The sequence below is a fragment of the Salvelinus fontinalis genome, chromosome 26 (assembly GCF_029448725.1).
Source record: "Salvelinus fontinalis isolate EN_2023a chromosome 26, ASM2944872v1, whole genome shotgun sequence".
In the NCBI taxonomy this organism is placed as follows: domain Eukaryota; kingdom Metazoa; phylum Chordata; class Actinopteri; order Salmoniformes; family Salmonidae; genus Salvelinus; species Salvelinus fontinalis.
Window position 1 is genome coordinate 33,807,856 of NC_074690.1, and position 27,021 is coordinate 33,834,876.

Genomic DNA, 27,021 nt, shown 5'->3' on the forward strand with positions numbered 1-27,021 from the left:
TTGCCATAAAAAAGGGGTTGAATACTTATTGAATCAAGACATTTCAGCTTTACATTTTTTATTAATTTAATGAAAATGAGACAAACAATATTCCACCTTGACATTATGGGGTGTTGTGTGTAGATCAGTGACACAAAATCTCAATTGAATCAATTTTAAATTCAGGTTGTAACACAACAGACTGTTGGGGGTGTGCATTCTTTCTGAAGGCAATGTACCTTGTGTAAATTCAGCCTATATAAATAGCCAGTTGAATAGCTTTGACAGGTAATTGGTGTGTGATTGTCTCAGGATGGTGCTGTATTTCATTACTACAAACACTTACCTCCAGACATTTACCAATGGAGAATGGTCGGCTGGAAATAGTGCGCGGGGCAATAAAAGTTAGGTGGGTTCACCCCCAATGCGCTACAGTACATGTCTGAGACAGAATGACAAAATGAACATGGTGATATGCTTTATTGTTTCTTGACGTGGAGGTGGAATACCCCATTGTCAGTCAGGAAATGTGTATGGTGTTAGAAAATAGAATGTTCTAGCATGGATAGAGAGTGCACCATTTTTACATTCACGACAACACCAGAACCACAGAAACTGATTAACAAGGCAAAATACTTCTGTTAGGATTTTGATGTTTTCATTAGATATTTTCTTAGTGATAGTACACAGGCCACCAACACATTCTAACAAGTAGTATGACTCTTGGCCTTCCAAATGGGGACTTTTTCCCCCCGCTATATAAATACACAAACCCTGCTTGGATTCATATTTAAAATTCAAGTAACAATCATGTCTAATTGTCAAATGTGATGCTAATGATTAATGAATTAAACATGTATTCATCAATTAGTCCCCACAGAGCATACCTAGACCATTCCTGCATAAAGCAGCGGATAATGTAATTACACTGGAGCTATAATCAGCTGGTCGCATCAGGGGAGAACTCTTCTCTATCTGCCCCATAGAAATAGTATTAGCACACCTATTAGACTACAGTATTATATGTCTTGTCAAAATATCAAAGGTTGTAAATGTTGTTTTTCTGTTCAGCTTTAAAGATGCACTATGCAGATATCGGTCCTCCATTTTCTGGTTGAAAATATTTGAGTAGTTCGCATAATTTCAGTTTATTGGAAAAAACAAGCAAGTACAAAATAGTGTAGAGAATCATTGTACTATCTAAACCGCTGTGAAATATCTTTTCCATAACCAAAAATATTGTATTTTCAGCTGTTTGAAGCTGGTGTACAAAACCAGAAGTAAAAGATGCAAAAGCTAAACTTAAGAACAGGAATCATAGAAATATCACACTTAGAACAGATCTACCACTTTTTAGATTTGTTTTCAATGAGAATGACAGATCTTTAAGTTACATTTCTATGCGAATTTAGTCATGTCGCCCAAAAAGTTAACTTCAGATTTAAATTGTCAATCATCCCAGCAAACCAAAATTGGTTTTGTGAAAGTTCCCTGGACATTCGTTAGGTTACGGCAAGTGTTCTCACAACACATAACATGTCCACTTGTGCTGATGGTTATACAGTGTTTGTATAAAACATTTGCCTGACGTTGCAAGAACATTCCAAGAACACATTTAGTCTGTTCTTTAAAGGTTCCCATAATGTTTCATTAGGTTGTGGGAACAGTCTGGTGGGAAGATATGTTCCCAAAACACAAAAACTGTTCAGTTGTGCTGATTATTACAAATGTTCTATTTGGTTGCAAAAACATTTGTTTCTAGAATGTTCCCATAACACATTTTTTATGTTATTTTATTTTTTATGTTATGTTATTTAAAGTTTGTAAAACATTTCTTTAGGTTCCTACAACACAAAATCTGTCCAGTTGTGATGACATTCTTGCAATGTTTGTATCCGGGTGCACAAAACATTCCCTCAATGGTCTTAGAATGTTATTTCTATTAATGTTTTGAACAGTCCACGGAGGTTTCCTTAATATGTTAGTGTTATCTTACTGTTGAGGAAGTTAGTTGTACAACACTCCATGTACTGTAGAAACATATATGGCAATTATTTGGAATTGCATGCCATTTTATTAGACATTTATTGTACATTCCTGTGCCACTGGGATGGGACTAACACAAAAATGAGTGTGTTGCTTCATAGCCTTTGTCTTTCAAAAGATAGGATAACTAGATCTAGAAAAAGAAGTATCCTCTATTGTTTCTTACTCTACCAATCCTGTTTACAGTGTATTCTGTAAAGTTGGGAGGTTTTGACTTTTATTTTCCCTACAAACTTGATTTCAGAAATCATGTGAAATTATTGCCTGGCAGATTGCGGTAAGGTGTACATAGATGTGCATATGTACTAAGACATACAGTGCTGTGAAAAAGTATTTTCCCCCTTTCAAATCTTCTCTACTTTTGCATATGTTTGATACTGAATGTTATCAGATCTTCAACCAAAACCTAATACTAGATAAAGGGAACCTGAGTGAACAAATAACACAACAATTGCATACTTATTTAATTTATTTCATAAATAAAGTTATGCAACACCCACTGCCCCTGTCTGAATAGGAATTTCCCCCTTACACTTAATAACTGGTTGTGCCAACTTTAGCTGCAATGACTCCAACCAAACGCTTCCTGTAGTTGTTGATCAGTCTCTCACGTCGCTGTGGATACATTTTGGCCCAGTCTTCTATGCAGAACTGCTTTAACTCTGCGACATTTGCAATTAACCGGTGTCCCCTTCACAGAGTCAATGTGAAGGGGACACCGGTTAGTCAAGGTAATTGAGGTAAGATGAACATGTAGGTAGAGTTGAAGTGACTATACATAGAAATAAACATAGAGTAGCAGCAGCTTAACAGAGGAGGGTGGGGTGGCAATGCAAATAGTCTGTGCAGCCATTTTATTAGCTGTTCAGGAGTCTTATGGCTTGGGGGTAGAAGCTGTTAAGAAGCCTTTTGGACCTAGGCCTGGCGCTCTGGTACTGCTTGCCATGCGGTAGTAGAGAGAACAGTCTATGACTAGGGTGGCTGGAGTCTTGGACAATTTTTAGGGCTTTCCTCTGACACCGCCTGGTATAGAGGTCCAGGGTGGCAGGAAGCTTGGCCCTGGGCTGTTCGCACTGCCCTCTGTAGTGCCTTGCGGTCGGAGGCCGAGCAGTTGCCATACCAGGCAGTGATGCAATCAATCAGGATGCTCTGGATGGTGCAGCTGAAGAACTTTTTGAGGATCTGAGGACCCATGACAAATCTTTTCGGTCTCCTGAGGGGGAATAGGCTTTGTTGTGCCCTCTTCACGACTGTCTTAGTGTTTGGACCATGGTAGTTTTTTGGTGATGTGGACACCAAGGAACTTGAAGCTCTCAACCTGCTCCACTACAGCCCTGTCGATGAGAATGGGGGCGTGCTCTGTCCTCCTTTTCCTGTAGTCCTCAATCATCTCCTTTGTCTTGATCACGTTGAGGGAGAGGTTTTTATCCTGGCACCACACGGCCAGGTCTCTGACCTCCTTCCTATAGGCTGTTTCATCGTTGTCGGTGATCAGGCCTACCAGTGTTGTGTCATCAGCAAACTTAATGATGGTGTTGGAGTCGTGCCTGGCCATGCAGTCATGAGTGAACAAGGAGTACAGGAGGGGACTGAGCACGCACCCCTGAGGGGCCCCCGTGTTGAGGATCAGCGTGGCAGATGTGTTGGTGCCTACCCTTACCACCTGGGGGCGACCTGTCAGGAAGTCTAGGATCCAGTTGCAGAGGGAGGTGTTTAGTCCCAGGGTCCTTAGCTTTGTGATGAGCTTTGAGGCCATCCGATTTCAGTACAAAGGGAAATCCAGTAGAAACATTAGGATCCTGGTGGCGCACCAGACTAAGTAGCCTACAGCATTGGTGTAAAGTAACTAAGTAAAGAAAACTTTGAAGTGCTACTTTATTTGTTTTTTGGGGTATCTGTGCTTTACTTTACTATTTTGGAAAACTTTTACTTTTACTCCACAACATTTCTAAAGAAGTATGTACTTTTTACTCCCTTATATTGTCCCAGACACCCAAAAGTGCTCTTTATATTTTGAATGTTCAGGCAGGACAGCAATATGGTCCAATTCACGCACCTATCAATGTAACGCGTTGTCATCGCTACTGCCTCTGATCTGGCGGACACACTTAACACGAATACGGCGTTTGTAAATTATGTCTGAGTGTTGGATTGTGCCCCTGGCTGTCCGTAAATATATATTTTTTAAACAAGACAACCGAATTTGATGTATACCATTTCCTTTTTTTTCTTTTACTCAAGTATGACAATTGAGTGATTTTTCTACCACTGTACGTACTTAAGTACATAAAACACCAGATATTGTTAGACTTAGTAATGTTTTTTCAGAACCAATTTAATTGAATCCAGACATGATTGTTGAAGAATGTTTAGGGAACGTTATTGGAACAATCATTTCATAACATCACATTGTAACTTTATAAGAGTAATGGGGAAAGTTTCCCTGCATAGAGATCATACTAAATCTAAGCTTCCCTGCTTGTTGATATAGATGTCTCAGATGACATATCCATTAATGTTATCGGAACATTCCAGTAATGTTTTCTCGGAACCAATTGAATTGAATCCAGACATGAATGATTAGGGAACGTTATTGGAACAATCATGTCATAATGTCACACTATAACTTAATGAGAGCATTGTGGGTATTTCCCTACTTGTTGTTATGGGTGTTTTTTAATAATATCTCCATCAACATTAGCAGAATGTTCCCGTAATGTTTTCTCAGAACCATTTCGATTGCTCTCACAGTATGTTCTAAAAACATTACTGGTACATTGTGTTATTAAAATACTTGGAAACCTAATGAGAATGTGTGGGGAATGTTCTGTGGTGGTTGTTACAGATGCTGTGCACGTAACATTCCAGGGATATTTCATTGTAGAAATGTATGTATGAAAAAACAACATTTTGTTATCAAAAACATTCTTGGGACGTTAGGGAGGTGACCAAGAATCCGATGGTCACTCTGATAGAGCTATATATTTCCTCTGTGGAGATGAGAGAGCCTTCCAAAAGGACAACCATCTCTGCATCACACCACCAATCAGGTCTTCGTGGTAGAGTGGCCAGACGAAAGCCACTCCTCAAAAAAGGCACATGACAGCCCGCTTGGAGTTTTCCAAAAGGCACCTAAAGGACTCTCAGACCATGAGAAACTAGATTCTGGTCTGATGAAACCAAGTTTGAACTCTATGGCCTGAATGCCAAGCGTCATGTCTGGACTAAACCTGACACCATCCCTACGGTGAAGCATGTTGGTGGCAGCATCATGCTGTGGGGATGTTATTGAGTGGCAGGGACTGGGAGACTTGTCAGGATCGAGGCAAAGATGAAGTGAGCAAAGTAAAGAGAGACACTTGATGAAAACCTGCTCCAGAGCGCTCAGGACCTCAGACTGGGACGAAGGTTCACCTTCCAACAGGACAACGACCCTAAGCACACAGCCAAGACAACGCAGGAGTGGCTTTGGGACAAATCTCTGAATGTTCGTGAGTGGCTCAGCCAGAGCCCAGATTTGAACCTGATCTAACATCTCTGGAGAGACCTGAAAATAGCTGTGCAGCGATGCTCCCCATCCAATTGGCAGAGCGTGAGAGGATCTGCAAAGAAAAATGGGGGAAACTCCCCAAATACAGGTGTGCCAAGCTTGTAGCGTCATACCCAAGAAGACTCAAGGCTGTAATCGCTGCTTCAATAAAGTACTGAGTAAAGGGTCTGAATACTTATGTAAATGTGATATTTCCATTTTTTTTATATATACATTTGAACAATATTATATTTTTGCTTTGTCATTATGGAGTATTATGTGTAGATATGATTAGGAAAATAAACTATTTTGTCAATTTTTGAATAATGCTGTAACGTAACAATGTGGTAAAAGTCAAGGGGTCTGAATATTTTCCGAATGCACTGTATATTAAATATACTAATAATACTAAGCACTGTTCAATGATGGCACTATTTTCCATGCGAATTTTAAGGCATTTTGTTCTAATCTGTTGTAATCTGTTCTATCCTGTTCACTAAATGTGATGATTTTTCACTCACTTACAGTCTAGAAAGTTACATTTTTTTTTATAAATGTTTCCTGGGGTTCGAACTCCCCTCCCTCTCTTTCTTCTCTCCAATGCCCTGATTTGGGGATGCTAATTCAGCCAGCACTCCCCAGCGTGGTTCCCTCTCTCCCCCTCTCTACTCCTTCTTTCGCTGCAATCCCTCCCTCCCCTCTGGGACCTGAAGATAAATATTCCCGGGCCCAACAAGATAAACACTGATACTAATTAGACATGATTATGTGAATTTGATACACTTATTACTCCCGCTAATGAGAAGGACGTATTATCCTAACAAGAGCGCAGCGCTGCTTAGTTTACTTTACACACGGCACACATTACAGTATATCTAGCAACTGTTATTGTTGTTAAACCTCAATCAAACATAGTTTTTTTTTATATAAAGTCTTGTAATTGTGAAATTAAAAGGCCCTGATGTGTGTGCTGTTTGTCAGTCATCTTATTACAGTTAATAAAATAAATATATTACTTTTACCAAAACAAAGTTTTTGACTGCTATACCCCTCTCATAAGTCTTTGCTTTGAGTAGATTAAGTTATATTAGTCTGTTGCTAAATTATTGCTTCTAGTCTATCATTTTTTGGAGAATATCCAGCAGAGATTATAGTATAGTTGATTACTCTCTTTTGTTTTTAGTACAGCCTAAGGAGTAGGTCGTATTGTTACACTTTCACTCTATTATCTCTAGTTGGGCTTAATCTGTGTGGTAACAAACTCTCATGGGCAACTTTTATAGTATGTATTTATTCTTTATTGCAGCTCTGACAATAAAAACCCATACTTGATAAGGCTGTTGATTTACTGATGAATACCATGTAGATAATGTACCTAATCAACCAAGGAGGACTTATTTTGGTTATTTTGATTGTGAATTACTGTCAGGAATAGTTAATCAATTAAGTTTTAATTGACATCATTTTGTTGCAAAAGAACATCATTATTATAGGCTTAATTTAATAAATAAAATAAAAAAAATATATATATACACTCTAGATGAAAATATGCATTCTGTGGAACTATAACTATAGAAGAAGTCAAGTCAGGATCTGTTGTGTTGTGTGGCTGTCGAGACTGGAACAGGAGGGAAGGACCCCACACTGCGCTGCCTATCCCATGAATTAGTAAAGGGAGGCAGGCAGGGAGGCATCCGTGGCTTGCTTGATTGGAAGTCGGTGAGAAAGAGGGGACCTGCCTGCCGACGGCGGGAGAGATGGATGTGGCAGTCAGAAGGATGAGGCGAGATAATTAGCGATCAGTGTATCTTGTTAATTAAGGGCTAATTAGAGACCGAGGCGGAGGGAGAGGCAGACGGGGTAGCAGGGTTTACACATGTAACACGGAGAAAGAACACAAGGAAGGTGGCGGCAGCATTGTGCAATTTTACTATGCTGGATCATAGCTTTCACCTGGACTCACCTTGTCAGTCTATGTCGTGTTTTATCCACTCAGTGTATGTGGCTTGTTTGATGCAACATACACTTGGATTTACAAAAGAGACTTGTAACTTCAGTGAAATGCACCTCCATGTACATGAGATGATGATGCATGACATTATTTGAAAATCTCTTTCTCTCTCCCTCTCTTTCCAGGTGCGCCCCATTCTAACAGCAATACATCCCTCCAGTCAGAGCGTTCGGTCAGCGGAGGAGGTCTGGTGGGCTTCGGTGGCAGTAAGGACAGCATGCACCAACGCTCCTTCTCTGTTTCCAGTGCCGACCAATGGAACGAGGCCGTCATCAACACCAGTGCAAGCACCGGGGCCGGTGAGACTGACGAGCACCCCCCTGCCCTCTTCTTCCATCTCCTTGTTTTCTACCCTCATTCTATCTTCCTCCTCTCCACTCCCATTATTTACTCAATGAAGTCTCAGCCATTAAATGTAATTGAAATAGATAGACACACAATGAACAATAGAAAACATCCAGAACAGATCTGGTACAGTCATATCAGTGTTGGTACAACAGCTGTGCACAGGGTTGAATTCATTAGGCCACACTAGCAAAATGTTTTGCAACAGAAAACTAAAATGAGCAATTCTTATTGGGCAAGTTCAGGTAGTCCCTCCTTGTTTCAGTCAGTTTTCTTCCTTTTGGTGCCTAATAAATAGGACCTGGAATTGGTGGAATATAACAAAGCTTGTTTTCGTAATGAGGTGATCAGGGCTTTGGTCGCTGTGACTTTTCGCATATTGTTATCTGACAGAAGCGAAAGACGACGGCGGAAGTGAGCGAAGGTTATTTGCCATCCCGGCACCCTCACTCCGCTCCCTCCCCATCACAGCCTTGTCAGCGCACTTGAGTGAAGTAAAATAATACATTCGCTATGCGTGTCGGCTCCTCTCTCTCACTCTCTTTCTCGCTCTCTCTCTCTCTCTCACTCTCTTTCTCTCTCTCTCTCTCTCTTTCTCTCTCTCTCTTTCTCTCTCTCTCTCTCTCTCTCTCTCTCTCTCTCTCTCTTTCTCTCTCTCTCTCTCTCTCTCTCTCTCTCTCTCTCTCTCTCTCTCTCTCTCTCTCTCTCTCTCTCTCTCCGTCTCGCACTCTCTCTCCCCCCTCTCTCTCCGCAATAGGAAAATGAATGCTTTCCGGGGTACCATTCATCACCAGTTATTTCCCCTCTCTTTGTGGTTGGCAGTAAAAAAGCACTTAAATGCACATCAACAGAATAACAGTCATTTCCATGCATGTTTGCACTCTGCTAGTTCTCATTAGTGCGGTTGCGGCGGCGGCCCTCTCCCCACGGGCTCCCAGGGGCCCCGGCAGTTTAAAGAGCGCTCTTTACGAGCGCTGCTGGAGTCCAATGCTGCGTTGCGCGTACGGCCTCGTGGTTCCGCAGACGAGCCCCGTCTCTCATTTGGAACTGCCAAACGATCAATTCTGCCTGGACGCAGGAAGGCAGGCACTTCTATCATCACCCACTACCCCTCTCCTCTCCCATCAGCAGCATGCCCAAAGCAGAATTACTTAGAGGAGAGAGCGTGGTGGGGTCCTCTCAAATAAATGTGTGGCTGTGAGTGTGCATGTGTGCGTGCATGCATATTGGTGTGTGTTTTCGCATGTATTCTTGTGTCTGTACTCTAGGCTACATGCGTTATGTATGTTGTTTAGGAGAGAAGCACGTGTCTGGTAAATGTGTTGTGTGAATGTTGATGTGATTTGTATATGTGTATTGCCAAACACTGTGCTGTCATCCCAATCTATGGACACTCTACTTACTAAACAGCCAGCTAAAATCTATTTCCTTGTTTGGTAAACTAAGAGGACTTGACTTCATATTAACATAACTCATTAGCTACCATCTAGACTTCTCCTAGACCAGATTTACAATTCCCTCCATTACTCTCTTTTTTTCAATTATTTAAATGGTTCTCTTTAAGGTAACCACGAATGAGCCAAATGAGCTGAAAATGATAGATATATTAGAGAAGTCACATCAAAGGGTAAATATGTTACTTTGTCCCCTGTTCTTGCATTGCCAATTCCATACAATGGGGAAATTCAGAAGGGCTTTAAAACTTGAAAACAAGTAGACTTTAAGGAGATTTTTGTGTGTGTTTTTATTGACATTTTACAAGCATTCTTTGAGTATGCCAGAACCATTTGCCTCCCCTATAAATAGAGAATCTGAATTAAAACGTGTAGCAGGATACGGTCATCCAATATGATGGAGGACTAGAAGGTAACACATAATACTTGATTTAGTTGTGACCCCTTTATTTGACCCTCTAGTGGTTTCTTCAATAATCAATAGGTGGGCGGTCCACCGTTCAGACCCTTCATGTTTTACTATTTGAATAGACGTCAACACGCCCCCAATCACTCCATTATCCTTCGTCACGGTTTCAAGTTAACATAAAACATGGTTCTCTGGAGAAGCCAAATGAAAATAGAAAAAAAGCAGATAGGCTGAAGTATAAAATGTATCTTAGCCCAGGTAACCATTTCCATATTATTTAAAGAATGTCCTCATTTGTAAACCTATTGAGGGAGAGGCAGAAGGAGACGCATGGGGAGCTAGCTACATCTCTTGAATATTGAACGCAGCCTTTTGATTCAATCTCAGCCCCATTTTGTCTATTGCTTCGCAATTCAAAAGAGAACCCTCTTAATCTGGGCCTGCACAAGGCTTGTTTTTTTCCCTCCTTCATATTCTTCATCCTTTACGCCTAGATTCAGTGAGAAATAGACTCAACTGGCACCTAAGTGCTGTGATATTTTTACGAACAGTGACCCCTGTCAAAGTTTTGTTGTTGTACAATATGTAGTGTCCTGCTAACAGGGAGCATCTGGGAAACAGGAAACAGTTTGACCGAGTCTGAGGGTGTGAGAGTTATTTATTTATTTACACTGAAGTAGGTGTATCCACCATCAGTGTATGTTTTAAAGGTATTCACCCAGGCTTCTCTGGTGAAGGTATTTCAGTGCGAAGGCAAATGCGTAAGTGAATGCAGGACCAGGCAGTTCTGTTCGTCAGGTTCCCTCACTGTGTACTGCTGTAACTCTACTCTGCCCTCCCATCGGGTACTGGAGAGCGTGTTGCATGTGGAGTTTGATTTCCACGCCAGGTCCGTAATGAAGTTTTACATTTAGTTTTAAGAGAGCAGCAGAGCGCGATCAGGCCTTGATTAGTGAATTCTAATTGAGGATAATAAGGGGGAAGCGGTGATTGTTTCTAATTTTTGCCATTAATTGCAGCCGATGATCGTTGATCGTCGTTGATTGAGGACAGGCAGTGAGCTGCTGCTGTGTCAAGTGACCTACCGGCAAAATCACAGTGCTCCCAGAGCCTCTCGAATTACGCGTTTACAAATTAAATGAAAACTTCTCTCTCTCATTCTGTCCCTCTATCTTTCACTTTCTCTCTCTTTTCAACTCTCTATGGCAGTTAGCGAGCTGTTAGCCCTCTCTTTGTCTCGTCCACAGTCTTCATCATGAAGCATGTTTAAACTGTCATCTCCCTGGCGGGAGTGTAATAAACTGTAATCACAGGTTAGCCCTGATACCTATTCCACAGTACCCGCATGCCCAGGAGAGGAGAGCAGAGGAGAAGCTGAGAGAGGCTGCATGGTACTTAGCTGAGAGGAGAGAGAGACTCCTGATCCTCAGCGCGCCTCATTACCGCTGTTCGCTTCCTCGCTCTCTCGCTCCCGACAGCCCCTCATAACCACTAGCTAATAACGCCAAAGTGAACTCTCTGAGCGGCTCATAACAGTAGGCTACAGGACCTCCATTTTAAACAGAGAGACATTCGGCGGCGCCGTTCCTGCTAAGTTTTATTATGGTAAATTGAATGTGATCCATCAGATTTGGATCGCTTTGAATTGAGGAGGACTTCAGATGAGCCAGATAATCTCTGATACAGTTCAGGGCTGGCGTTATGGGCGGGCCTTACGGGGCCCGGTTCGCTCTACCGTATCTTTTTGCCCATCCAAATAAAACTATAAAAATATAGATAATTTATTTGACCAAGATATGCGCAGACAGAAATACGCATCAATGTCATATAAATCATCAGAGCGAGCAAAACAGCATCCCTCTGTCAGTATGTGTATCCCATGTATCTGATGCTGTATGGACAAAAAGAGAATGCTAATTAAACGCTAAGGACGGCAACATGTCATACTCTTTTTGTCCATACAGCATCAGATACATGGGTTACATATAGTAAGACAGAGGGGTGCTGTTTCGCTCTCTCAGATGCTTTCTCTGGTAAGATAGTAGTTTCAGCCACTTGGGAATTGAAGGAAAGTTGGTGGGTGCATAGTGCACTGTTTGGATGCTGGAATTTTTTTGGGACAAACGTGCAAAGGTCACCTACTTTTTGAAGTGATTTGTTTGACCTCCAGACTGGTTGTGTTTGACCATCATGACTGGTTGTGTTCATGCCACATTAAAAGGTAATTTTACAGTTAAATGACATGTATTTACTATAAAACCCACAATAGAACCACTAAAGCAGTCAGTTGGACTGCTCATTGTTGTTTTTTTATTACTCTCACATTTTTTATGTCATGCCCCACTCTGTCCTTGACTTCTCTTTAAAACACACTTTCGTTGTTATAACCAGTTTTGGGAGGGCATGTCGTTTTTGAAAGGGTTTTCCCCCATTGCCCCTCCTTCTCACGACAGTAGGGCCTGATCCTCTCCTTCTCGCGATAGTTAAAGGTGCCGTGCCCAGTTGATAATCACGCCGATAATTGCCTCAAAACTGAACCTAAACTATACCAAAACTAATTTCACACATATAGCAACAGATTAAATCAATGAAGTAAGGTATGATGGGGAGAAAGGAGAAGAATTGGTGAGTTGATGAGCGAGGGGTAGTGAACGATGCATAATTATGTAATCACCCATTGTGAATGAAGAACAGGGCAGGCCATTCTGTTGTATTGATCTATTCTAATTATAAACTGAAAATGGTATGTACCCTCTATCAGTCCACCAGATCCAAGCAGTCTTATCCGTCTACTCTGGCCTACTTGGAGTGCACAATGAGCATGTACATCATTTACAACGGCAAGAAGACCAACACAAATGGATGCACATGCTGCGTTATCGTTGCTACAAAATCTGAATGAAAATGACTCCGATGGTGGGGAAGAAATGATTCATTATGACATCTCTGATGATTCTGATTCTGAGCCTGAACCTATACCTCCGCGCTAAGCGCTAAAAAGCCATAACGGTATACACTGAGCAGTTGCCCGCGCCCCCACCGATGAGATAAGAGAGAGGAAGGGACGGTACTGCTTGGATAGAAAAAGCCGGTGACAATGTTACGGGCCGATTATCAGCACAAAATGTCATCACTGAGAGAGCATGCCGTACGTCTTAATTAAAATACAACATCGGCCCCACACACACCAGCTTTTATTGTTTATGTGACATGGACACACTCCAACTGATGACATTGTGTGAAGACGTACACCATGTAAGCACGAGCTGGCAATAATTTAACATTTTTGACTACTGTCATATCTACACTTATAATCATTATAATGCCATTATTGCTTTGGTACAGATTTTCACTATTATCAAGTACACTTGGCACTTATGACGATGTTTAGGCTGCTGATGTTTTCATAATTTGTGTTATTTGAAACATATGTATTTTGTATTCTAATGTTACGTAAGACCTTCATAAACACAACCAAATTATTATTTTTGCGATAGCACATATGAAATGTATTAATTACACTGTTAGAATGTTGCAGTCAGAATGCTCATTAGCTTGAAGGGGGGTCCCTCGAGGCCCAATGGTTCTAGTATGGAAATCAAATGGCTGTCCAACTGATTAGTTCTGGTTCTGGCCCTGATACCGTCGCTAGTGGAAACCCCTTGCACAGTCTTCACATTTTGCTGCCTTAAAATGGGATCTAAAAAGGGATATATTTTTTCCCCCTACAGATCTACACAACCTAATCCGCATTTTCAAAGTGAAAGAAAATGACTAAGAGATATAAGATGAGGATGTATTGATTGTGTGTGTCTGAACACCCCAAGAGTTAATACTTGGTGGAATCACGTTTGAACGCCATTACAGCTGTGCATCATTTTGAACAAGATTCTACCAACCTTGCACAACTCTTAGGGCAACATACTGTACACCCGTTGTTTTTGTCCCTAACTTTTGTTAGGAATCATTGATGCACAGCTATATTCAAACCTGGACCATTCAGGAACACTCAATACCTCTTGGAAAGCCATTCTGTCTTTGTCTTTGGCATAATTCCAGGGTTAAGTTTCCTGATGACTGAGGCAAACTTTTTACCTCGGCTTTGCTCCTTTCATATTTATTTTGATCCTATCAAACTTCCCAGTGTCTGTCGGTGACGAGCATAGCCATAACGAGATGCTGCCACCACAATACTTGAAAATACAAAGGAAGGGATCGACAACATTGCATTCACTCCACATTACTGGCTTGGATGACAGTGAAAATGTAAATTGTAATGTTAAGTATCAAGGACCCCAGTCACCCGAACAACAGCCTGTTCATCCTTGCTACCATCTAGAAGGTGGAGACAGTACAGGTGCATCAAAGCTGGGACAGAGAGACTTAAAAACAGCTTCTCTCTCCAGGCCATCAGACTGTTAAACATTCATCACTAGCCGGCTACCACCCGGTACTCTACCCTGCACCTTAGAGACTGCTGACATAGTCATTCAATGACTATGTGTACATTTGGGACAAGTCTCTGAATGTCCTTGAGTGGCCCAGCCAGAGCCCGGACTTGAACCCGATTTAGCTCGTCACGGCCCAGTACATCACTGGGGCTCTGCTGCCTGCCATCCAGGACCTCTACACCAGGCGGTGTCAGAGGATGGCCCTAAAAATTGTCAAAGACCTCAGCCGCCCTAGTCATAGAGTGTTCTCTCTACTACCGCATGGCAAGTGGTACCGGAGTGCCAAGTCTAGGACGAAAAGGCTTCTCAACAGTTTTTACCCCCAAGCCATAAGACTCCTGAACAGGTAACCAAATGGCTACCCGGACTATTTGCATTATGCGCCCCCCCCCCCCCCCCCCCAACTCCTCTTTTTACGCCGCTGCTACTCTCTGTTTATCATATATGCATAGTCACTTTAACTATACATTCATGTACATACTACCTCAATTGGGCCGACCAACCAGTGCTCCCACACATTGGCTAACCGGGCTATCTGCATTGTGTCCCGCCACCCACCAACCGCCAACCCCTCTTTTACGCTACTGCTACTCTCTGTTTTTTATTTATTTTTATTTTACCGTTATTTTACCAGGTAAGTTGACTGAGAACACGTTCTCATTTGCAGCAACGACCTGGGGAATAGTTACAGGGGAGAGGAGGGGGATGAATGAGCCAATTGTAAACTGGGGATTATTAGGTGACCATGATGGTTTGAGGGCCAGATTGGGAATTTAGCCAGGACACCGGGGTTAACACCCTTACTCTTACGATAAGTGCCATGGGATCTTTAATGACCTCAGAGAGTCAGGACACCCGTTTTAACGTCCCATCCGAAAGACGGCACCCTACACATCATATGTTCAACATGTTCATCATATATGCATAGTCACATTAACCATATCTACATGAACATACTACCTCAATCAGCCCGACTAACCGGTGTCTGTATGTAGCCTCGCTACTGTATATAGCCTCGCTACTGTTATTTTTCACTGTCTTTTTACTGTTGTTTTTATTTCTTTACTTACCAATTGTTCACCTAATACCTTTTTTGCACTATTGGTTAGAGCCTGTAAGTAAGCAGCACGTGACAAATAAACTTTGATTTGATAGTCATTGAATACTGGTCACTAATGTTTACGTACTGTTTTACCCACTTTATATGTATATACTGTATTCTAGTCATTATTCATCCAATATAACTACTGCCATAAACACATTTTCTATTCATATACTGTCCGTACTGTCTATACACACTATATATATAAATACAATGCCTTTGGAAAATGTTCAGACCCCTTGACTTTTTGCACATTTTGTTACGTTACAGCCTTATTCTAAAATGTATGAAATTGATTTTTCCCTCATCAATCTACACACAATACCCCATAATGACAAAGCAAAAACTGTTTTTTAGAAAATAAAATGTTTTAAAAATAGAAAACTGAAATATCATATTTACAAGCTTGGCACACCTGTATTTGGAGAGTTTTCCCCATTCCTTTGCAGATCCTCTCACGCCAATTAGATGGGGAGTGTTGCTGCACAGCTATTTTCAGGTCTCTCCAGAGGGAGAGGGTCTTCAGGGTCAAGTCCGGGCTCTGGCTGGGCCACTCAAGGACATTCAGAGACTTGTCCCAAAGCCACTCCTGCGTTGTCTTGGCTGTGTGCTTAGGGTCGTTGTCCTGTTCGAAGGTGGACCTTCGCCCCCAGTCTGAGGACCTGAGCGCACTGGAGCAGGTTTTCATCAAGGGTCTCTCTTTACTTTGCTCCGTTCATCTTTTCCTCGATCCTGACTAGTCTCCCATCTTCCCTCAATCCTGCCACTCAATAACATCCCCACAGCATGATGCTGCCACCAACATGCTTCACCATATGGATGGTGCCAGGTTTCCTCCAGATGTGACGCTTGGCATTCAGGCCAAAGAGTTCAATCTTGGTTTCATCAAACCAGAGAATCTTGTTTCTCATAGTCTGAGTTTTGGCAAACTTCAAGCGGGCTGTCATGTTTCTTTTACTGAGGAGTGGCTTCCGTCTGGCCGCTACCACAAGGCCTTATCGGTGGAGTGCTGCAGCGATGGTTGTCCTTCTGGAAGGTTCTCTCATCTCCATAGAGGAACTTTGGAGCTCTGTCAGAGTGACCATCGGGTTATTGGTCACCTCCCTGACCCAGGCCCTTCTCCCCTGATTGCTCAGTTTGGCCAGGCAGCCAGCTCTAGGAAGAGTCTTGGTGGTTCCAAACTTCTTCCATTTTAGAATGATGGAGGCCACTGTGTTCTTCGGGAACTTAAATGCTAAGTTTTTCGGTACCCTTCCCCAGATCTGTGCCTCAACACAATCCTGTCTTGGAGCTCTACGGACAATTCCTTAGGCCTCATGGCTTGGTTTTTGCTCTGACATGCCCTGACAATGTCACGCCCTGGCCATAGAGAGGCTTTTATTCTCTATTTTGGTTAGGCCAGAGTGTGACTAGGGTGGACATTCTAGTTTCTTTATTTCTATGTTTTACATTTCTATGTTTTGGCCGGGTATGGTTCTCAATCAGGGACAGCTGTCTATCGTTGTCTCTGATTTGGAATCATACTTAGGCAGCCTTTTTTCCTTTGGTGCTTGTGGGTAGTTATCTTTGTTAGTGGTTCTATAGCCCTGTTAAGCTTCACGGTCATTTCTTTGTTTCTTGTTGGCGACATTTTAAATAAAAGGAAAATGTACGCTCACCACGCTGCACCTTGGTCTCCTTCTGACGACGGCCGTGACAGACAACTGTGGGAACGTTCACCTACTCTGCGTCTCACAAAGACACAGCGGTTGGAACCAAAAATCTCAAATTTGGACTCCTCAGACCAAAGGATTTCCACCGGTCTAATGTCCATTGGTCGTGTCAACTGTGGATCTTCATATAGACAGATGTGTGCCTTTCCAAATCATGTCCAACAATTTAATTTGACTCCAATCAAGTTGTAGAAACATCTCAAGGATGATCGTAAAAGGTCATAGTAAAGGGTCTTAATACTTATGTAAATAAGATATTTCTGTTATTTATTTTTAATACATTTGCAAAAAGTCATTCTTTTTCAAAAAGGTTGTCGTTATGGGGTATTGTGTGTAGATTGATGAGGAAAAATACACTATTTAATCTATCTTAGAATAAGGCTGTAACGTAGCAAAATGTGGAAAAAGTCAATGGATCTGAATGCTTTCCGAATGCATTTTATAGTGTGTATATACAGTACCAGTCAAAAGTTTGGACACACCTACTCATTCAAGGGTTTTTCTTTATTTTTTCTATTTAATACATATTAGAATAATAGTGAAGACATCAAAACTATGAAATAACACATGTGTAATCATGTAGTAACCATAAAAGTATTAAACAAATTGAAATCTATTTTAGATTCATCCAAGTAGCCACCCTTTGCCTTGAATTTGAGCTTAGCACACTCTTGGCATTCTTTCAACCAGCTTCAGGAGTTAGTCACCTGGAATGCTTTTCCAACAGTCTTGAAGGAGTTCCCACATATGCTGAGCACTTGTTGGCTGCTTTTCCTTCACTCTGCGGTCCATCTCATCCCAAGCCATTGCAATTGAGTTGAGTTTGGGTGATTGTAGAGTCCAGGTCATTTGATGCAGCACTCCATCACTCTTCTTCTTGGTAAAATAGACCTTACACACCCTGGAGGAGTGCTTTGGGTCATTGTCCTGTTGAAAAACAAATGATTGTCCCACTAAGCGCAAACAACATGGGATGTCATATCGCTGAAGAATACTAAAGCATCCCCACACCATCACACCTCCTCCTCCATGCTTCACGGTGGAAACCACACATGCGGAGATCATCCGTTCACCTACTCTGCGCCTCACAAAGACATGGCGGTTGGAACCAAAAATCTCAAATTTGGATTCATCCGACCAAAGGACAGATTTGCACCGGTCTAAAGTCCATTGCTCGTGTTTCTTGGCCCAAGCAAGTCTCTTCTTCTTATTGGTGTCCTTCAGTAGTGGTTTCTTTGCAGCAATTCGACCATGAAGGCCTGATTCACGCAGTCTCCTCTGAACAGTTGATGTTGAGATGTGTCAGTTACTTGAACTTTGTGAAGCATTTATTTGGGCTGGTAATCTGAGGTGCAGTTAATTGTCGATTTCTGAGGCTGGTAGCTTTAATGAACTTATCCACTGCAGCAGAGGTAACTCTGGGTCTTCCTTTCCTGTGGCGATCCTCATGAGAGCCAGTTTCATCATAGCTCTTGATGGTTTTTGCGACTGCGCTTGAAGAAACTTTCAAAGTTCTTGAAATTTTCCATATTGACTGACCTTCATGTCTTAAAGTAATGATTTACTGTCATTTCTCTTTGCCTATTTGAGCTGTTCTTGCCATAATAAGGACTTGGTCTTGGTCTTTTACCAAATAGGGCTATCGTCTGTATACCCCCTTACCTTGTCACAACACAACTGATTGGCTCAAATGCAATAAGAAGGAAAGAAATTCCACAAAGTAACTTTTAAGAAGGCACACCTGTTAATTGAAATGCATTCCAGATAACTTCCTCATGAAGCTGGATGAAAGAATGCCAAGAGTGTGCAAAAGTGTTATCAAGGCAAAGGGTGGCTACTTTGATGAATCTACAAGCTAAAATATATTTTGATTTGTTAAACACTTTTTTGGTTACTACATGATTCCATATGTGTTATTCTACAATGCAGAAAAATTGTAAAAATAAAGAAAAACCCTTGAATTAGTAGGTGTGTCCAATCGTTTGGCTGGTACTGTATATACATACATGCATACATGCATATACTCATTCACTCGTTCTGATATTGCTCATTGATATTTCTTTATACTGTAGTTTGTTTGTTTTTTGGAATATGTGTGTATTGCTAGATATTACTGCACTGTTGGAGCTAGAAACATTAGCTTATCTCTGCACATCTGTGTACACAACCAATACAAGTTGATTTAATACTGCAAGACAACACCGCAAATACATTTTTGCCCTCAATTAAAAACTACAGGTTTGGGTCAAATCCAATAAAACACAACACAAAGTGAAACCCTTTGTACCTTCAAGTATCGTGGAGGCAGCATCATGTTATGGGTGTGCTTGTCATCGGCAGGGACTGGGGAGTTTGTCCGGATCAAAATAAATATGAAAGGAGCAAAGCCCAGGTGAAAAGTTGCATTCAATAACATTATTTCACTTTTAAAATGTGGAGGTCCCTTTTTAGATTACATTTTAAGGCAGCTAAATGTGAAGACTACAATGTGTGCGTTTACTTTCACTCTGCACTATAAAAATTATAATTTGGTGGGTGATTATATTTGTCCTATTTCACACATGTACAAGTGTGTATTAATATGCATGTGTGTATTGGAAATGCGTTTTTTGCATGTCACAACTCTCCCTGAGAGACCCTCGGAGAGTGGGGTCACGGCGTTGCTCATTTATGTGTATGCGTGGTTTAACAGGCTCTTATCAGTGAGTAATAGCATTTTGTCTACACACAACTATCAATGGCTTTGTAATAGTTTGTAATCATATGGCTCCAATGGATGTAGCTTCACAGATTAACATATTTCACCTATTGAGTCAATGGCAGGAAAGTCTGAGCCAAAGACAAACGGCAATGTATTTCAACCTCATATTTGTTTTCCGTCGCAAAACGTTTTGCTACGGTGTGCCCTGATGAATATGACCCATGTTTCAGGTGCAGGGCAGAGCAGCGGATCATGGGTCATGTTCCACAACATTGGGGGCAAAAATTGATAATTAGAAGTATTTATGACACGACGGGGCCCCCAGAGGGGTGGCCTCCCCTTTCACCTCAAGCCACATTAAACAAATGCTGCCTGTCATCATCCAGAGTTGGACAAGGTTGGAGGGTTGGGGCCCCTTCGTTCTCCTCTCAGAGCTGCCATACGGAGCTGTGCTGGCGGGACAGACGCTGGGGTAAAGGGGGAGGGAGGGAGGGGGGTACTCTGTGGACCCCTGTGCCCCCAGCTGTCTGCGCCCAGCTAATGACTGGTCTCAGGGGGGCTGTTGTGGGAGAAGCAGGGAAATTGAAACAGACGCCACGGCTACATGTATGGCTCCTCTGCCATTCAAAACCACCCGGTGAGTAGAGGAGGGGAGAGCGAGGGAGAGGACTGGTGATATAGTAGGCTAGGCCAGCACTGAGTGTCACAGTCACTATATACTTTATTAAACCAGCAGCATCTATTAAGGTGCTATAATCAATAATCAGTCTTTGTTGTTTTTGGTGTTTTTTGTGTCTTTCCTCTAGAAATTTGTCCACGTTTGACTATTATCTATGTGAAATAAGATCAAGAACAATCGAAATGTAAATATTATTCTGATAATTCAACTAGCAGGTATACTGCAGGTATACTGGATGTATTGGTAGAGACACATGATGCATCGTTTTTTGATGTACATCAATGATAACTAAAAGAATCCCAAGCACATATGTATGCCTAATAGTGTGTTAGTTCCTATATTTGTGATCCCACTCTCCAACCTGGCCGCCTGAGGCCTTTTAAAGATCTCCAGTATCCTCCACTTTAACATCCTTCACCCCCTGCTGAGCCCATCCCACATCCCTCTCCTCCCTCCAACACAGCCCCATCTCCCTTAAGGTATTGACCAAATTAGGCCTAATGTCTGATGTTGTACACTAGTGGCTAATGGCACAACCAGCGACAGTGGCGGCATTAGAGTATGTGCAACTGGCAACAACAACAGCAATAATCCCTGATCCAAGCCGCCTTCTCTCTTGTCTACCGCCCTCCTCCCCTGCGGCTGGGAAGGTGCAGAGGGAAGAGGGAAGGCAAAATGAATGGCGTTTGCCACACTACAATGAGCTTTTGATGGTAGACAATGGAGGATCCTGCCTGCTCTCCACACGGGGTGGTAGGAGGAGAGCAATATGGGGCTCATGGACTGGCCCCGGCCCTCGCTGCCTCCCTCCCTCTCCCCGACCCCTGAGGCCCCCGGCCCCCATCTCTCCGAGGACTCATAATAGCATCCTGAGGGGGAAAAGAAGAAGGAAAGTGATGTCAAATGTCAGGAAACCAGAAAGATGGCAAGCTGACACCCCCCTCTATCCCTTCAGCCCTCTATCCCTCTCTCATCTCTGCCCAACGGTGGCGCAGGTTAATATCACATTTATAAAATACCTTACCAGAAACTAAGCTGGCTCTTAGCCCCCTGTCACTCACTGACAGTCATATAGAGAGCTTGGCCTGAGGCTAACCTAACTAACCATTTGTTAGCTGACCTGCCCCCATACCTGTCTGTCTTTCCTTCATCTGCTCTAAAGCCACAGCAGTACAGATACTTTTCGACCGCTAGTATCGGAGTGCTGGGTTGACATCTTTTTCATTGTGATCACTTTGCGTTCGTTTGGTTGGTGGGAATTAACACTCTGGTATTTCTTATAATACATGGTACATCATCACTAGTCAATATCTCATGAATCATAGCCTTCCGTCTTTCCCTTCTAGAAATCCAAATGTAATATGCTTCTGTGTGTATTTACACAGTATCAAACATCTTGTGCGTAACCTATCAAAAGTATAGTTGATTATGGTTTCTCTTACTGATCAGTGATTTTCTACGTCTTTCCACAGCCAACGGGATGGGCGAGCCCCTAACCTGCAGCTCTGGAGTGGGCAGTGCTACCAGTCCCAAGCTGGAGCCTCCCCCCTCACCTCACGCCAACCGCAAGAAACACAGACGGAAAAAGAGCACGGGCATCACCAAGCCAGACGGGCCGTCTGCAGGCAACGAAGGTAAGCCAGAAGTTCGGCTAGGAGTTCTAGAAGACAGTCGTTCTGCAAACTCGTCAAAACAATCTAAAACCACAATACAGAAACATTCTAAAACCAGTTAAAACATTCTGAAACAGCAAGCTTCCTGACAAAAAGGTGCAAACTTAGTGCATCTGGTTAGCATACCTTATTGAAGTGCATGTCTATGTATAGTCGCCCCTAATGTTCTCCAGTCTTTAGCCATAGTGTGAACCAACCGCCCTGAGCTCCAGAAGCTGTGGATCTCTCCTCAGCTCAGCAGGGGAGTGGCAGCCACCCCTCTGCCCAATTAATAATGATTCTCCAGTCTGATGATGAATGGACAGCTCTAATTGGATGGCATTGTGAAAACACAGTCCCATCTCTAAGGCCATAAAACTGATGTCACTGGAGCCAGAGATGATCAATCAACATGATTGATACGCTGCATAGCAACAGCATTGGCACCGACGCCTCCTTAATGACGCTTAGTATTTATAATCATTACGCTTTTATAATGGTTTCACTGACACACGCCCATTCCAGTTTGAATGGGACCACTGACCACAACGTTTCAAGAACGGATCACCAGCACTGTTGTTGATATGTCGGTACAGTAGTTTCAATGTCAAAGATAGGTTAGTGTGGTCATTGTGCTTCTCTATCTCAGATATTTGGGCCTGTCTTGGATCGTTCTTATCCCTTTTTTTCCATAGGAGTAGAGAGGAATGCTTTGTATTGATTTGACAGTATTTAACGTACACTGAGAGTACAAAACATTAAGAACACCTGCTCTTTCCATTTTGACAGACTGACCAGGTGAACCCAGATAATCACCTATGATCCCTTATTGATATCACTTCTTAAATCCACTTCAATCAGAGTAGATGAAGGGGAGGAGACAGGTTAATGAAAGACAAAATATTGAAGTACCTTTGAATGGGGCATGGTAGTAGGTGCCAGGTACACAGGTTTGTGCCAACAACTGCAATGCTACTGGGTTTTTCACGCTCAACAGTTTCCCGTGTGTATCAAGAATGGTCCACCACCCAAAGGACATCCAGCAAACTTGGGGGTGTGCAACTCAAAATTATATATACACTGAACAAAAATATAAACACAACATGTAAAGTGCTGGTCCCATGTCTCATGAACTGAAATAAAAGATCCCCGAAATGTTCCATACGCACAAAAATATATATATATTCTGCTGTGCACAAATTTGTTTACATCCCTGTTACTGAGCATGTCTCTTTGGCCAATATAGTCCATACACCAGACAGGTGTGGCATATCAAGAAGCTGATTAAACAGCATGATCATTACACAGGTGCACCATGTGCTGGGGACAGTAGAAGGCCACTCAAAAATTAGCAATTTTGTCACACAACACAATGCCACAGATGTCTCAAGTTTTAAGGGGTGGTGCAATTGGCATGCTGACTGCAGGAATGTTCACCAGAGCTGTTGCCAGATAATTGAATGTTAATTTATTTACCATAAGTCGCCTCCAACGTTGTTTTATAGAATTTGTCAGTACGTCCAACCGGCCTCACAACCACAGACCACGTGTATTGTGCTGTGTTGGCGAGCGGTTTGCCGATGTCAAGGTTGTGAACAGAGTGCTCCATATGGTATGGGCAGGCATAAGGTACGGACAATGAACACAATTGCATTTTATCGATGGCAATTTGAATGCACAGAGATAACGTGAAGAGATCCTGAGGCCCATTGTCATGCCATTCATCCATCACTTCATGTTTCAGCATGATAATGCACTGCCCCATGTCGTAAGGATCTGTACACAATTCCTGGAAGCTCAAAATGTACCAGTTCTTCCATGGCCTTCATACTCACCGGACATGTCACCCATTGAGCATGTTTGGGATGCTCTGGATCGACGTGTACGACAGCGTGTTCTAGTTCCCGCCAATATCCAGCAACTTCGCACAGCCATTGAAGAGGAGTGGGACAACGTTCCACAGGCCACAGTCAACAGCTTCTATGCAAAAGAGATGTGTTGCACTGCATGAGGCAAATGGTGGTCACACCAGCTAGACTGGTTTTCTGATCCATGCCCCTACCTTTTTTTTTTTAAGGTATCTGACTATACAAATGCATAACTGTATTCCCAGTGATGTGAAATCCATAGATTAGGGCCTAATGAATTCATTTCAATTGACTGATTTCCTATGAACTGTAACTCAGTAAAATCTTTTGAAATTGTTGTATGTTGCGTTTCATATTTTTGTTCAGTGTGTTTTTTCCTAAGTAAGCTTACCCACAATGCCCTGTATCATCCTGAAAGAGAAACCAAACAAGATTTTAGACCCTAATGGACCAACACTATCAGAATCACTCCAATAATGGTCTTAGGGGCTTGAATGAGGGATGGCTATCATTAGGGACTTGGGAAACTGGGTGGATTCACCTCGTCACATTGCATTGAGGGAATCATTAGTGGACATTAGCCCGTCTCAACGTCCGTCCCAACCTTTAGTTCTGTTCCATATACAGTAGCTTGGAATCATTGAAATGTGTCCACGTGTTTTAAAATGACGAACTTTCTGCTCTAAATGTGGATAAGTGATCATAGTTAGACCTGTAAATGCTGTTCAGCATGTGGTGTCAATGGAAACGTGCGGATTCAGAAAGTTTTGTTCTCCGTCAAAGAAGCACGTTTATTTCTTACTTTTTTTTTTTTTTTTACCTCTCTCTCCTTCTCTTCTAAGATTTTCTATTAGCATCAGCTTGTCTGTTCTACTGAACGCTTCCGGAATACAGACATATTGCTTAAATATCGAAATCACTCAAGTGTAGGATGCAGGTTGTGTCTCTTGAATGAAGGGGAGAGAGGGAGGGAGGGAAGGAGAGGTTGGATCCTTGAATAAATTGCTATCAGTTTATCTCATTTACAGGGCAATCAGAGCCCTGGAATACAGTCCAAAATTGAATTTTAGTTGTTGTGAAGCATCACAAATCAAAGGGGCATGAGCGTTTTAAGGTGAGCAATCAGTTTTGTCAACATGGGAAGAACAGGATGTGTGAGGGAGCCTTGAGAGGGTCAGATACACTGAGATATCTGACTGCCGAAAAGGTACTTTGCGCATCTGCCCAGTGTCGGCAGTTAACTTTTTGTTATTCGCATAGAACAGTTTTAACTCCGATTTGCTTCGTTTAAATACTCCAGGCCACAAGGTGGCAGTAGGTTGTTTGGCTTGTGCCTACTGTAGCTAACTAATGTTGCTAGCTAGCTAGAATTTGTAGTAAGCCCTTGTTGATATTAACCAGATGGCCACAACTAGATAACTAGCGAAGCTAGCAACATTATAATAATAATCACAATGGATTCATTTTTGATTGAAGCAGCTGCCTGTTAGCTATGTTGTGCTAGATGACGATTCTAACCGTTTTAGCTATCGTTAGCTAGCAAGCAAACTGGCACTGGCAGTATGGGATAATGGAGATTGAATTTAAGGATCTTCTGCATCTTGCTAGATAGCTAGCTTGGTAAAGCATTTAATGTTGTGTGCATTGTGCTGCATTCACCACCCCATTCATCTATATGAAGTGTGTGTGTGACTGCCTGGCTCAGTTAGCAAGCTAACGTTAACTAACTAACTAATGAGCATGCACATGATCAAACTGAACCTAACAAAAAAATATTTTTTCAAGCACAAAGCTAGATGTAAAAGATGTAGATCCATAAAATTTTCATGCAGCTATATTGTTTTAGTAAGAACAATTCTGATGAAAAGGTGGTGGATTACACTGGGAAAAGTGCCCATTTGTTTAATCTTTCTTGTCACTTCTGTCAGCTCCCTGACATGGAGGTTTGTGCTCTCTAATTGTCAAGTTCATTGCATTGCGATTCTACACGTAGAAACGGCAGGTTTGTCGTTAACAAGTCGGTACACAGCATGGACTCATTTTATTCTAGCAAGAGAAGGAACGGCCTACTGTGCTATACCTATCAGCAATCCGATTTCTCAGTGTGTCTGTACCATGAGCTGTAGCCAAGGAGATATCTTAGCCAGGCAGTTATGTATATAAATTAGTAGGGCAGGGAAGTTTTCCTGACCATGTGATATTACCAGGAAAACCACTGAACCTTAATTAGACTTCAATTTGGCTCCACAGAGTTTTTCCATTGAAAAACGTGTGGTCCCTACAAATAACAGTAGGGCATACTTCCTAATTCCGTTCCCTATGCAAACCTTCAATTGAAGAGAGAAGAGACAAACTGGCAAAGTTAGCACAGAACCTTGTAGATCCATCGAAGAAATGTGGGGTTCATTTTGGGCCACTTTAGTCAGGAAAGTAATTTCTGCATTGTGAGTCAATTGATTGAAAGTCGAGTTGTTCCTATGTAAGTCAAGAGCAGTTCCAATGGCATCTAGCTTTCAACGTATACATCTCCAAATCAGTATTGTATAGGTGTGACATGCAGAGGCAGCAATGTGATTTCTCTTTGCTGTGTCGGCTGCGTTTCCACTATACGCTTTCCTCAGAGGAAGTGCACAACGGACACAGCCCCTAATATCCTAGTGCACTGTCAGAACCGTGTGCAGTGTAATGAACTTCTCATGTGCTTAAAGAATGATGCAGGATGCATAGCGAGACAACTGACAGCCCTTTAATGTGCTTCTCAGCAGCCGCCTGGCATCGGGGCTCTCTGTACGCGCCACTCGCACACCGTTCGCATGCCACCTGCCTAAAAAACCCACTGGAAAATCGATGGGCGATAAAGACTTGTGTTCTGGGGGAGGCCCTTCTGATTAATGCAGACTGTCAGGGAGGGGAGCTTCATTAATGTATTTCTCTTTTAAAAGAAGGAAGGAAAGTGTATCAAATGTTCATTATTTGAAATGGGGGGTTCAGCGTGTTCAGTGGGGAGTGGCAGCAGAGATGGAGGGAGAAAGATGGGAGGAAATGAGGAGAGAAGGAAAGGAGGTTCAGATCCTTCACAGTTT

The 27,021-nt window shown here is 42.3% G+C and overlaps 1 protein-coding gene across 3 annotated transcripts in view; it reads left to right on the plus strand.

Annotated features, from left to right (window-relative positions):
• LOC129824156 (arf-GAP with GTPase, ANK repeat and PH domain-containing protein 3-like) overlaps nt 1-27,021 on the plus strand; it is a 225,527-nt gene that overhangs the window by 155,501 nt on the left and 43,005 nt on the right. For all 3 annotated transcript variants that reach the window (XM_055883570.1, XM_055883569.1, XM_055883568.1), the window contains exons 12-13: nt 7,691-7,864; nt 21,891-22,052. In XM_055883570.1, coding sequence (XP_055739545.1) covers nt 7,691-7,864; nt 21,891-22,052 — 336 coding nt within the window. The remainder of the gene's footprint in view (nt 1-7,690; nt 7,865-21,890; nt 22,053-27,021) is intronic.